This window comes from Hylobates moloch, unplaced genomic scaffold (genome assembly GCF_009828535.3).
Source record: "Hylobates moloch isolate HMO894 unplaced genomic scaffold, HMol_V3 SCAFFOLD_7, whole genome shotgun sequence".
Classification (NCBI taxonomy): domain Eukaryota; kingdom Metazoa; phylum Chordata; class Mammalia; order Primates; family Hylobatidae; genus Hylobates; species Hylobates moloch.
The window spans coordinates 18,805,948-18,819,011 of record NW_026652282.1 but is presented as its reverse complement, the minus strand read 5'-3'; the positions used below and the strand labels follow the sequence as shown (position 1 = coordinate 18,819,011).

At 43.5% G+C, this 13,064-nt stretch overlaps 1 protein-coding gene across 2 annotated transcripts in view; it reads right to left on the bottom strand.

The window, feature by feature from the left end:
• The window catches only part of SMS (spermine synthase), a 55,567-nt gene that overhangs the window by 15,868 nt on the left and 26,635 nt on the right, over positions 1-13,064 (bottom strand). For both annotated transcript variants that reach the window (XM_032756676.2, XM_032756678.2), the window contains exons 2-7: positions 12,833-12,953; positions 8,143-8,236; positions 7,562-7,626; positions 2,580-2,755; positions 1,719-1,873; positions 863-952 (exon numbers count right to left, since the gene is read on the bottom strand). In XM_032756676.2, the coding sequence (XP_032612567.1) occupies positions 863-952; positions 1,719-1,873; positions 2,580-2,755; positions 7,562-7,626; positions 8,143-8,236; positions 12,833-12,953 (701 nt within the window). The remainder of the gene's footprint in view (positions 1-862; positions 953-1,718; positions 1,874-2,579; positions 2,756-7,561; positions 7,627-8,142; positions 8,237-12,832; positions 12,954-13,064) is intronic.

The window sequence follows — 13,064 nt, the reverse complement described above, 5'->3', positions numbered from 1 at the left end:
ATACTGTTGGTGGGAGTGTAAATTAGTTCAACCACTGTAGAAGACAGCGTGGCGATTCCTCAAGGATCTAGGACTAGAAATACCATTTGACCCAGCGATCCCATTACTGGGTATACATGCAAAGGATTATAAATCATTCTACTATAAAGACACATGCACACGTATATTTATTGTGGCACTATTCACAATAGCAAAGACTTGGAACCAACCCAAATGCCCATTAAGGATAGGCTGGATAAAGAAAATGTGGCACATATATGCCATGGAATACTATGCAGCCATAAAAAAGAATGAGTTCATGTCTTCTGCAGGGACATGGATGAAGCTGGAAACCATCATTCTCAGCAAACTAACACAAGAACAGAAAACCAAACACCACATGTTCTCACTCATAAGTGTGAGCTCAACAATGAGAACACATGGACACAGGGAGGGGAACATCACACACCGGGGCCGATCGGGGGGTAGGGGTCTAGGGGAAGATAGCATTAGGAGAAATACCTAATGCATGCAGGGCTTAAAACCTAGATGATGGGTTGATAGGTGCAGCGAACCACCATGGCACGTGTATACACCTATGTAACAAACCTGTACGTTCTGCACATGTACCCTAGAACTTAAAGTATAATTAAAAAAAAAGAATTAATTTTATTCAATTCAGAGAATCTGGAGTTGGTGCTTTCCCATCATTGATACGTGTGCACCCTAAATACAAATATACATATAACTCATATTGAAGAGACAGATGATGTATTTATCTTCTCAACCAATTATACTAAAAGCTGTTTTAATAAGGCACAATTCTGATCAATAACTTATATTATCAGTTGACTTAAGACTACATTATCCAGAAAACAATTACCTGATAGCAGTCTCCTTTAAGATTGTCTAAGACATCGCCACACGTTTTTCGCATGTATTTCTTACACCCATCAATCACCATTTGGTCAATGTCCGAAACAGGTTAAGGAGAATTTGGGTATATCAAAGAATTCTGAAATAGTAATACTTTAAAGAAAGGGTTAAGACAAAGGTTTTATAATACTAACTTGGGTATCACAAATTTAACAAAATGATGAATGAGGCAGTGACTTTATTTTCACACTAAGGACACTCAAAAGGAACTTAATCTTCTTTTCTCCTCAGGAGATGGCTTTAGAGAAGCCATTTTGGAAACCACTGGGCAGCAGACACAGTATCAAAGTCCTTTGCTCTTTAATCCTCAACTAGGTAGATTATTTGTTTGTTTGTTTTTGAGACAGAGTCTTATTGTCGCCCAGGCTGGAGGGAAGTGGCACAATCTCGGCTTACTGCAACCTCTGCCACCTCGGGTTCAAGCAATTCTCCTGTCTCAGCTTCCCGAGTAGCTGGGATTACAGGTGCCCGCCACCATGCCTGGCTAATTTTTGTAATTTTAGTAGAGACAGGGTTTCGCCATGTTGATCAGGCTGGTCTTGAACTCCTGACCTCAGGTGATCCACCCGCCTCGGCCACCCAAAGTGCTAGGATTACAGGCATGAGCCACTGCGCCCAGCTGATTATTTCTTTGTTGATGGCCACAAAAAAGGGTACTGTTACTAAATTGTCTGTTCAAGGCAGTCTAGGTAACACATTTGCCTCTAGTCTGGAGTAACATTAATTTGAGTTGTGAGACACTAAAGGAAGGAAGGAAACAAAAGAAGCCCACTGAACTTGTTCTCTTATACAACAAAGGATATCTCTACCATAGTGACCATCTTTGGTTTTAGTTTGACTATTTCACACAATATGCCTCCGTCTCCACCTCCCAGAATGAGTACATCTTTGCCAGTGTAATCTTCTTTGCCACTGCCCATGATGGCCCGGGTATATGCCAAATCACTCTCTGCCAAATCTAGGGAGGAGAAATAGATCCAAATGGTGAGTCTATCTTAACACACAAACCACCTGGCCCCACCACACTGAAGAGCTAGACCAAAATGTAAATTTTTCATTTTCAATTTTTTTTTAAAACTGTGAACAATTTGCAAGCTTTTTTTCCATTGAGGACTTTTTCATCAACCCTGATCATCTGACACCTAATGGACATTAGTCAGCGGGAAGAAAATCCAGCCTTAAAAATGTGTCAACATACCGAATAACTAAAAGCAATTACATCTTTACAAATGAAATAATATGACGTCTGTGAGCTGCTTCAAAATAATATGAGAGGGACAAAGTAGACTGGGGTTTAGGTAAAATAAGACTGGCTAGGAATTGGTAATTGTTCACACTCGATGGTAAGTACATGTGGGTTCATCACACTAGTTTGTCTACTTAGGTTTGAATTGTTCTGTAACAAAAAGGTTTTTTTTTAAATATGCAAATGCATTTTCTTTTGAAATACAATCCAAATACTCATCACTAAGGAAGCAATGTCAAGACAAAGTTTATGTGAAAGCCCAGATAATCCACGGGTTAATATGACATAAATGTCATCTCAAAAATCAGCAGTGTCAAAAACAAACTCAAATCCACAACAGCAGTAACTGTCAGGAAAACGCCATCATTCAACACATCACCACTTTGTTACACGATCGGGGCAGGGATGGAATACTTACTAACATCCCCACTAAGGATGAGAATATTTCCAAACTGCTTCGAGTGTAGAATTTTTATATTTTGATAAGGTGAATCTTCGTCATACACCACTTCATCTATGTCATATTCAACCAGGCGCCCATCGGCAGTGGGCCAATATCTGTCAATGGCTCCTCCTCGCACTATGGGTGGTAATCTGGAAAAAGAGAAAAACAGAAATGTACCTTACTAGAACACTGCTTTACAAGTGGACCTGGGATGAAGAGTGTGCAAAAGAAAGCCACATGACTGCCGACTTTTGACAAGCACAAAACGAATCCAAAGCTTGGGCTTTTAGTTTTATATAATCACGGCCACCACCAAATGTTGACAACTATTGTACACAGCTCACTTTTTAAAAAATCCTGCCATGCTTTAGATTTTCTCTAACAAAAAGCTGAAGGAGAAGATGGCCACTGCACACTTCATATTTCAAATGCTCCAGCAGCGTCTGTCTCTTAAGACTATCTACATAACTACATTGACATCGCCATATTTACACCAGTTCACATGGGTATGATATGGTTATCTAGTACAGAGTCCATCTTCAAGTGTCCCCAGTTATGCCAGTTATGTCCTTTATAGATGTTCTGCTCTTGAATAAAGGCTCATACACTGCATTTCCCTATTTTTTTTTCTTTTTTATCCTCATGTAACGTAGAATTTTTTTTTTGTACTGGTATGTTTCATGACATTGATATCTCAAAGTACAGACCAGCTATTCTGCTGAAAAATGACTCATGGGTTTACCTGATAATCTCTCACTCTTCATGGTTAGAATCAGGTTGACATATATTACACAGGCATGACATTGGGAACACAAGATGTGTATCTGTCCTATTATTGGTGATGCGAAGTCTGTGATCACTTGGTTAAAGTGGTATTCATGGGATCTCTCCATTTGCAAAGGTACCTTTTCACCCTCTGAAATTACTAAGCAGGCTGTGGGGTGGTCCTCTGAAACTAGGTAAAAGTCTTCACCCCCACCCCCCAACAAACCTTTACCAGTGGTTTTAACATGCAGAAGATTCTCGCCTGAACCAGTTACTACTAGAGAGGCTGCAAAATGATGATTTTTTCATTCATTCTTTTGTAAATACCCAGGTATTTTTCACAGGATGAATGTACTAGAAGGTACCAGCAGAGGACACTAAATGACAGGAAAAAACAGACCTGGAAAAGGGGCTTGGCAAGTCTAACCCAAACACAAAGAAAAGGAGAGCTCACTGCATACATAACACAACTGCGTGAGTCATGTGTTCTCAAACACAGTAGTGTCCAACATTAAAACGCCACGATGTACAGCTGTAGACATGTAAAATGCTGGGATATGTGGCCTGACTTACTCTTAGGAGTCTCTTTCCCTTCCCTGCTCACCAGCTTCCAAGAGTACAGTCTAAAACTGTTACAAGTTAACGAGGCTTTCTATGAGGGAATACTAACATCTATAAAGAACACCAAGATTGAAAAGGCAAACTCCCACAAATTCATGTCATCCTGACAACTCCTGATTTAACCACTTCTTCACCTTCCATGTGAACAAATTCAGCTTTCAGAATGTGAGGCATTCTAGGGGGTTTTTCTTGTAAATTGTAAAATGTGAAGCGCCAATCAGGACAACTGCTAGAGAGCAGGCAAACAGGACTTGGAGGAAGCCTCTTCCACCCCTGGCTGATGGTGGGGAGTGAGGTGAGAGTGAGCCACCCATAGCACTGGATGAAAGACAAAGTCACTCACTTCCCGGGGAGGAAGACTACCCTCTCCTTGACACCAGCCACCTATCAGCAATTACTGCACTACAGACAAACCCACTGAAAACAAACAGTGCCTGTTCTCAATTGTGTCAATAGTGCCTTGGCTAAGGCGAAGAGCTCTTTCCTACATTGTAACACTATGGTTTTTTTTAAAGACTGGCAAAGAAAGAAGGATCTTAACAGGATGTAAATGCCATTGCCCTGATGAAGTGCTCAACCTAGCATTAAAGGGCATCTCCCTGGTAGCCCTATAACGGGCTACCAGGAGGTACTATGGAGCCCCCTACCAAACTCGTTTCAACCTTCACTGCTGAAAAATGAAACTGGACTATACCAATTCAGGTAGATTATAGCCCAGGCCTTAGGTATACTGTGTAAATTGCAAGAACCTTTTAAAATCAAAGTTAATTTCTGTGACCTTGTTTTCTTGTTCCTTTTCACTTGAAAGTAGAAAACAAAAATAAATTCAAGTACATCCCATAGCTTCTTAGTCAAAAATTCAGACTTAACTTATCAAAGGGGAATAATTTCAGATAATGTTACTGGGTTATTTGTTAATGATTCAATCTCTAACATTTAACCTCTGATCTTTATCCTTCAGATAAAAAAAAAAAAGGATAGCAATCCTTGTCCTTTTGAGGCCAGTAACAAAGGGTTTACAACAAGGTATTCCCAATTTCTAGCTCTCGTCAACCTTATTTCATGAAAATAAAAACTGTGACAAGCATAAGAAAAGTATTTTGAAGATCTAAAGCTTAACTCCACTTAGAAAACTCCTATACCAAAAAAAGAAAAGAACCAGACTTCTCATGAATGCTGAAAGCCCATAAATGTATTCTGTTTACTCACTCCTAGAGGTAACTGATAAAACTCAGACCACATTTTGATGTGGACCAATTCATTATCATAAAGTTAAGACCCTTTCTGACAGTGGGGAACCTGTTCATTGCAAATGGGTGCAGATAAGGAAAACCCTGCAAACAGGAAAAGACGAAATGTGCAAAAAGTGGTATGGGTATACGGGTGTGGATGTGTTTTTAAAGGAAGGTGAAGGGTGAGAGACATGGCTGGGGACCCTAAACTGAGCCTGGATGCTCCAAAAGAGCCTCAGTGCTCTAACAGATCTCAAAAAAATAGACAGTTCTATACTGTGGCGTCTTTTCACTTTCAGTTTCCTGCTTTCCTCTTTAACTACAGGAGGTTAAACAATTACCTAGTTATCTTACATCTGCTCTGGAGCTTTCTTGTGGGCTGATCAAACTTAGCGTGGTGAGTAATTAAGTACTTAAACACCCTAACGCTTGCCAGTAAGGATTCCTTCTTCTGGAAAGTGCCATGAACTGGAGGAACCTGTATTTCGGTTGCTCAGCAGTGAGGAAGTCCCTCTGTGTTGGTCTCTGCAACTATGAGGTTAATTTTATGAGCAAGGGAGACCGGCCTTCTATGCCTTAAGGCCTGATGAGGATCCACCAAGGCAGGGCAAGAGTAAATTGTCCCGCATTTACAAGCTGTGTATCCAAAGCACTTCTTAATTCCCATGATATACCAGACACTAGTTCTTTCCCACGATGTCCAAATTGTATTCTTTTAAAATCTGACACCACTGGCAAACACTTCGGCAGTGTCCGATAGAAATTTGGATGATGAAAATGTTCCTTAGTTGTACTGTCCCACATGGCAGGCATTAACCACTAGCTATTGTGACTAAGGAACTGAATTATTATTATTATTATTATTATTATTTTTTTTTTTTCCGAGATGGAGTCTCGCTCTGTCACCCAGGCTGCAGTGCAGTGGCGCGATCTCGGCTCACTTCAAGCTCCGCCTCCGGGGTTCACGCCATTCTCCTGCCTCAGCCTCCTGAGTAGCTGGGACTACAGGCGCCCGCCACCACGCCCAGCTAATTTTTTTTTTTTTGTATTTTTAGTAGAGACGGGGTTTCACCGTGTTAGCCAGGAAGGTCGCGATCTCCTGACCTCATGATCCGCCCGCCTTGGCCTCCCAAAGTGCTGGGATTACAGGCTTGAGCCACCACGACCGGCCTGAATTGTGTATTTTAATTAACTTTAAATAGCCATGTGCGGCTAGTGCCCATCCCACTGGATAGGGAGAGCTTCATTTTCCTCATGATCACTTGAAAATAACCTGCCTATGGCAGCTTAAAGTTGGTGGCCTATCAATTCTTAGTATCTTGGAAAGTTTTCTTCTTTGAAAGCCTTGAGGCAAATTTTCTTATCACCCCCACCCTGTCGGAAGTCTCTTAAAGTTGCTTAACTTTACTCTGGGGCCTAGAGCCTGAAGGAGAAAAAGTGACCTTTTCTCTTTCCTGGAAGGGTTGAAGTCAGGTTTTTGTTTTGTTTTGTTTTGAGACGGAGTTTCACTCTGTTGCCCAGGATGGAGTGCGGTGGTGCGATCTCAGCTCACTGCAACCTCTGCTTCCCGGGTTCAAGCGATTCTCCTGCCTCAGCCTCCTGAGAAGCTGGGATTACAAGCACATACCACCACGCCCAGCTAATTTTTCTATTTTTAGTAGAGACGGGGTTTCACCCATGTTGGTCAGGCTGGTCTCAAACTGAAGTCAGGAGTTTTCTAGCTCCCTCTGATGAGGTGGCAGCTCTACCTGGGTCTCCACTTGACACAGTTCCAACTCCTTGGAGTTGGTCCATAACCCCTTTCTGCCTTAGTTTCATTTTACCTAGCATTTCTGTGTGTGCATCCATGCACATGTATGTTCATATACTGTCTTGTTTTGGTGTGAGGGGCCCAGCAGTTCAGTTCACCATGTTGCTAGAAGGAGGTGCTGAGTTTGATCTTTTCCGTATCTTAAGCAGACACTACTGGGGACAACACTGCCATTCTGATTTTTTTTTTTTTTGAGACAGTCTCATTGTGTCACCCAGGCCGGAGTGCAGCGGTGTGATCTCGGATCACTGCAACCTCTGCCTCCTGGGTTTAGGCCATTCGCACGCATGAGCCTTTCAAGTAGCTGGAATTACAAGCGTGCACCACCACGCCCAGCTAATTTTTGTATTTTTAGTAGAGACGGTGTTTTGCCATGTTGGCCAGGCTGGTCTCAAACTCCTGACTTCAAGTGATCCGCCTGCCTCGGCCTCCTAAATTGCTGGGATTACAGATGTGAGCTACCGTGCCAGCCAACTATGATTGTTTCAATCGATTAAATATAAAAGGACATTCAAGAGTGGACTTACCGTTTCACCCGTCCAGTACTGTCCTGACTCAATTCTTTCATTCTTTCTTCTACTTTGTTCAAAATCTACAATTAAAAGAAAAATCAATGGGCTTGTAGAATAAGCTGCATGGAAGAGCTAAATTACAGACCCAACGACTGAGGCCGTGTTGACAGAGCTGTGCAAGATTGACCTGTCCCTCCTCCTACCCTCTAGCAGCCTGTAGACGCCTGGCCCAATTCCACTCTCCCATACCAACTATCCCTTCATGTTGCTGACCTAACCTTAGTGTAAGTTAGCAACAAAATAACATGGAAGAGGAAGGCTAAAGGGTACTGCAGCTACAAAATCCCGGTTAAAGGTTTTCTATTCCCTCCAGTGGAAAATAAGATTACTCATACTAAGGCAGTTAAAAGGGAACGCTGACACCCAGGTTCCTAAAAACAACTAAACAACTACTTCTATTCTAAAACCACTTATGTGGAGGGAGGAAAGTTTAAAATTAACTGGAAAGTAAGCAATGAAGAGAAAATTATTTTAACACTAAGCTAAGCAGATACTATGATCCTTAAACACTGAGGAAATGAAAGTGAAAAACCGACACTGTCGATCTCTTCTTTGCCTTGCGCATCACCATCATAACTCTGAAGGTCCAGCAACACCAATCCATGTGGGTAAATTCTCAAATTGGCAAAGCTACAAAGGAAAATATAATTTTAAGCTTAAGAATTATATCGAGGCATTAAAAAAAAAAAAGATAGAGAGATGTCACCCAATTAAAAGACCACTGCTCTTTATTTCCCTAAAAGTATACAGTTAACCTTTTTGCTTTCTTACTAGGGCTGCGTCTTGTGGGGAGAAACTCCCAATCATTTGTGGAAGGTTTAGAAGGCATTACCAAATGTTAAGGTTTTCAAAACTGGTTCTTGGGCCCAAAAAGTCATTCAGTAGCAGTTCTGTCAATCTAGTTTTTAAAAAGGTTCTCTAGGTAATTTTGCCAGGTTTAGTAACTACTGCCTTAAGAGGAAGGGAGTGTGGAGAAGGGTAAACTGGTTTCTCTCAATTAACCTTCAGAGTTCAAACCAGAGCCATTTTTTCCTAACTGCAGGCTGGTGGTAGGTAAATTAATTTAGTAGGCACTCTGGAAAATCCAGGCCAACTGCCTGCAAACCTAATCCATCCCACAGTATGTTTTTGTAAAGCCTGCAGGCTAAGAATGGTTTACATTTTTAAAGATTTTAAAAAACGTGACAGCAACCTTTACACAAAATTTTCTGACCACCTCATTTTCTCTTTTAATGAAATAAACATATTTGAGTGTATCACATGCGCTAAGATGTATTTGATGAAACTTTTGTTTCAGTTATATGCATTTTTTTTTTTTTTTTTTCTGAGATGGAGTCTCGCTCTGTCTTGCCCAGGCTGGAGTGCAAGTGACATGATCTCGGCTCACTGCAGCCTCCACCTCCTGGGTTCAAGCGATTCTCCTGTCAGCCTCCCAAGTAGCTGGGACCACAGGCGTGTCCCACCACACCTGGCTAATTTTGTATTTTTAGTAGAGACGGGGTTTCACCGTGTTGGCCAGGTGGGTCTCGAACTCCTGACCTCAGGTGATCCACCTGCCTCGGCCTCCCAAAGTGTTGAGATTACAGGTATGAGCCACCATGCCTGGCCTATGCATGTATTTGTTTTGCATTTACACAGATGTGTATTTCCAGGGTTATGATTACCTCCTACTATAAATAATAGGTAAAGAAATGTTTGAAAAATACTAAACTAGAAGATTAATTCTGTTCAGAGAATACAGATAGTGTGCTTGGATAAAAAAAAAAAACTAAAAATAATAAGCTAGGCATGGTGGCACAGGCCTGTAGTCCCAGCTACTTGGGAGGATGAGGCAGGAGGATTCCTTAAGCCTGGGAGGTCAAGGCCGCAGTGAGCCATGATCGCACCACTGCACTTCAGCCTGGGCGACAGAGTGAGACTCTGTCTCTATAAAAAATTTAAAATAAAACTAAACTAGTTAATTTTTCACCTTCAGCCCTTAAGTGACCTCAAAAATCAAGTTCTTGCCCAGAGTCCACAAACTGTTCTACACCAGAATGAGAGGATCATCTTTCCTTTCCCTCCTTCACCAGCAGCAGAGAGGAGAGGGGGAAGGAACAATAGAGAAGTAAGGTCCCCTTTATCCACTTGGGTGGTTCTAGCATGAACACAGAGAATGCTAGAAGGCAGTGTCAAGGATTAAGGTGCTCCTAGGGATAAAACCAGAAATAGGAGGGGGGAAAATGTGCCCAGGGTCGGGGGGCAGGGAATAGAGAACCTGAATAAAGGTGGCTCAGGTCCTTTCCCTAAGCCCATGCATGGGTAGGAGAGGTGAGGTTTCAGGACCCACCTCGGGGTGGGTACCAGTTGACCAAGAGAGAGAGGAAGGAGACCAAGTAGAAAACTCTTAAAAACTAAGCTGGCCAGGCGCGGTGGCTCATGCCTGTAATCCCAACACTTTGGGAGGCCCAGGCAGGTGGATGGCTTGAGCCAGGAGTTTGAGACCAGCCTGGGCAACATGGTGAAACCCTGTCTCTATTAAAAACACAAAATTATCTGGATGTGGTGGTGAGTGCCTGTAATTCCAGCCACTTGGAAGGCTGAAGTGGGAGGACTGTTTGAACCCGGGAGGCAGAGGTTGCAGTAAGCCAAGATTGCGCCACTGCACTCCAGCCTGGGCAACAGAGTAAGATTCGGTCTCAAAAACAACAACAACAACAACAACAACAACAAAAACCCTAAGCAGTTCATTTGGGGTTTTTGTTTTTATTGCTTTTCAAAGCAGTTTCCAAACAGCTCGTGTCACTCAAAAACCCCTTCTTTGGAAGAATTCTAAGTCTTCTGTACAACTGGAATTGGTGCCTATGGTAGAAACTTCAATAACTGTCACGGAGAGGTAGGCAGGGCCCAGCTGCAAAGGCCTTTAGGAGATAAGAAGTGCAACTTTTCACCTGGTGCTGGCTGAGGAGCCTGCCACCGGAGGCGGTGGATGACGAGTTCCAATTTGCTGTAGTCCCCAAAAGATGGACCACAGTAAAAACAGTGAGAGGCGGCAGGTACAGGGAGGGGCTGAGTGTAATCCTACAGGAGCCAGAGGGCTCTAGGACAGCTACAGCCTCTGCTTCCAAGAGACCATCCATCAACTGGGTCACAGCAGGGAAGAAAAGGACACAGGGGAGAGGAGGGTTTGGTGGTGGTGTTCATATGAGGAAGAAATCATCATCTCAGATACATTTGAGGTATCTACTAAACACACAGGGAGGTTTGCTACACAGTTAGAAATACAAGTCTGGGCTTGGGGAAGAAGGGGTTAGGATGTCTTTGAGAGGTATCAGGATCGGCAACACCAATTAATGCCACAGGGGTGGGCCATGGAGACTCATAGAGAGAATAGTGGAAGGGGCAGTGAGCTCAAAAAGTACAGGTTTCCCTCATCTCACAGGTTTCCCTCATCTCTAGGTCTCTGGAATATCATGGAGGTGGCTACTTCTTCCTTTAATAGAGAAACAAAGAGAGAGAAAGTGGGACATTAAGGAAGCCACGTGGAATTCCAGTACTGGGTACCCACTGAGGTAACAGAATAAAAGCTATCGAAAATACCCCACCCTAGAGTTCACATTTTTATTTATTTTAATGTTTATTTCCATAGGTTATTGGGGAACGGGTGGTGTTTGATTACGTGAGTAAATTCTTTAGTGCTGATTCGTGAGATTTTGGTGCACTCATCACCTGAGCAGTATATACTGCACCCTATTACATTTCTAAATTAATAGTGCAAATTACTAAGACTCTTAATTAGTAGTTTTACATACTAAGCCAGTCCAGATATAATACAAACCAAGATTTAAGGAAATACCAAGAGCTCAACGCACTGGTTTCTTGTTATCAGTCGTTTCTTAGTTTAGGTTTTCTTCTGCATTTTACCATGGTCTGCAGTAGCTGATAATCAGTCATAACAGTGCTACTCAAAGTGTGGTCAGCTGTCCAGCAGCATCAGCATCCCCCGGGAGCTTCCTGGAAATGGAATCTGGGCCCTGCCGCAGATCCACTTATTGCTTCAAGAACTCTTACGGTAGGGGCCCAGGGGATCATTGCCTGCCATTTCAAACTGCTTATGCCACCAGGGGTTCTTGGTCCTGGCCACATAGAACCACTGGGGCTTTGGAGAAATCCAGATGTCCAGGCCCTGTGACCTCAATTTCTGGGGGAAATGCCCAGGCACGAGTGTTTCGTGAAAGCTCTCCAGAATCAGAGCAGAGAAGGGACCTGGGCTCCCCGCAACCGTAATAACACACTTATTTCCAGAAATACCAGGCTCTAGGAGCCAGGAAGATGGCAAAGCGCTGCTTGAGGCTCTGTGTGGGCTGCCCCTGGGGCCCTGCAGCACTGCTGCTGGCCATCCTAGAGCAGGAACCCTCAACCTGCACCCACCCTACTTCAAGCTGAGCAAGGGCATCTGCAGCTCAGCAACCTGCAGAGAAGGCCCCGGCATGCCCCCTACGGGCCTCTGCTGCAAACTAGTGGGTCCCCACAGGTGGTGGGCACCCCAACCAACCCATCCATCTGGACCCCAGCCCCTCTGATATCATCTCTGCTGACCAGAGACCTGAAAAACACTAAGATAAGCAGCATCCTATGGTAAATCTTACTCCAGGGACTTAAGAGGCTGAGTTCTACCATAAACTTTTTACTCCAGGGAGTTGACCTACCACTTGCATGAGCCCAATGAGCGATCCTGCCCGTCTTACTATTATGCTAAAGTCCCCGCCAAGAGCGGGGCTCACCAGCCACTTCAGGGTGCAAACATTAGCAGGAGCCCTCACTGAGTCTGCACACCACTCCCTGGGTGCGTACCTGTAATGACACTCATCTACCTCATGAACTATTCACGTCACTCCCTTCAAAACATCACCTGCAGCTGCCCTTGGGGGAGTCAGCCACAAAACTTTTCCTGGGCTGCCTCCCTTATGCCCACTCTGGGCATAAGTCTTAACAAAATCTTGTCTGGGAAACATGTTTGGCCTCCTGTCAATCTCTATATACATGAGAGCTTAAGAACCTGTGGTCAGTAACGCTACCAGGAGATTCTGATGTGCAGCTAGGGTTGAGAAGCACCAAGTTCCAGTCCCATCCTAAAAGATGTCAAAGGAGAAAAAAAAATGCCGGATGCCACCCCCATCCTCCACTCTGTCACCCTCTCTGCTCATAAGTGACCAGATATGAAGAATAGCACTGGAGACTGCTCACCTGCCGTTCTTGTTTGTGTAGGTTGCTAAATAGCCATGGTCCTGCCAGGTGTGCACCGACTCTGCCATCCCCTGCTCCTGGAAAATGGACTGGAGGCCTTTCAGAATGGTCTCACCATCAGCTGGAGAACAAGGGGAAGAAGGCAAAATGGTCAGAAAGAAACGTTCAGAAGGAAGGCCAATGAGGCACAGTTTGAGGACTGAGCTTAAAAAAGAAAAAAAAAAAAAAAAAA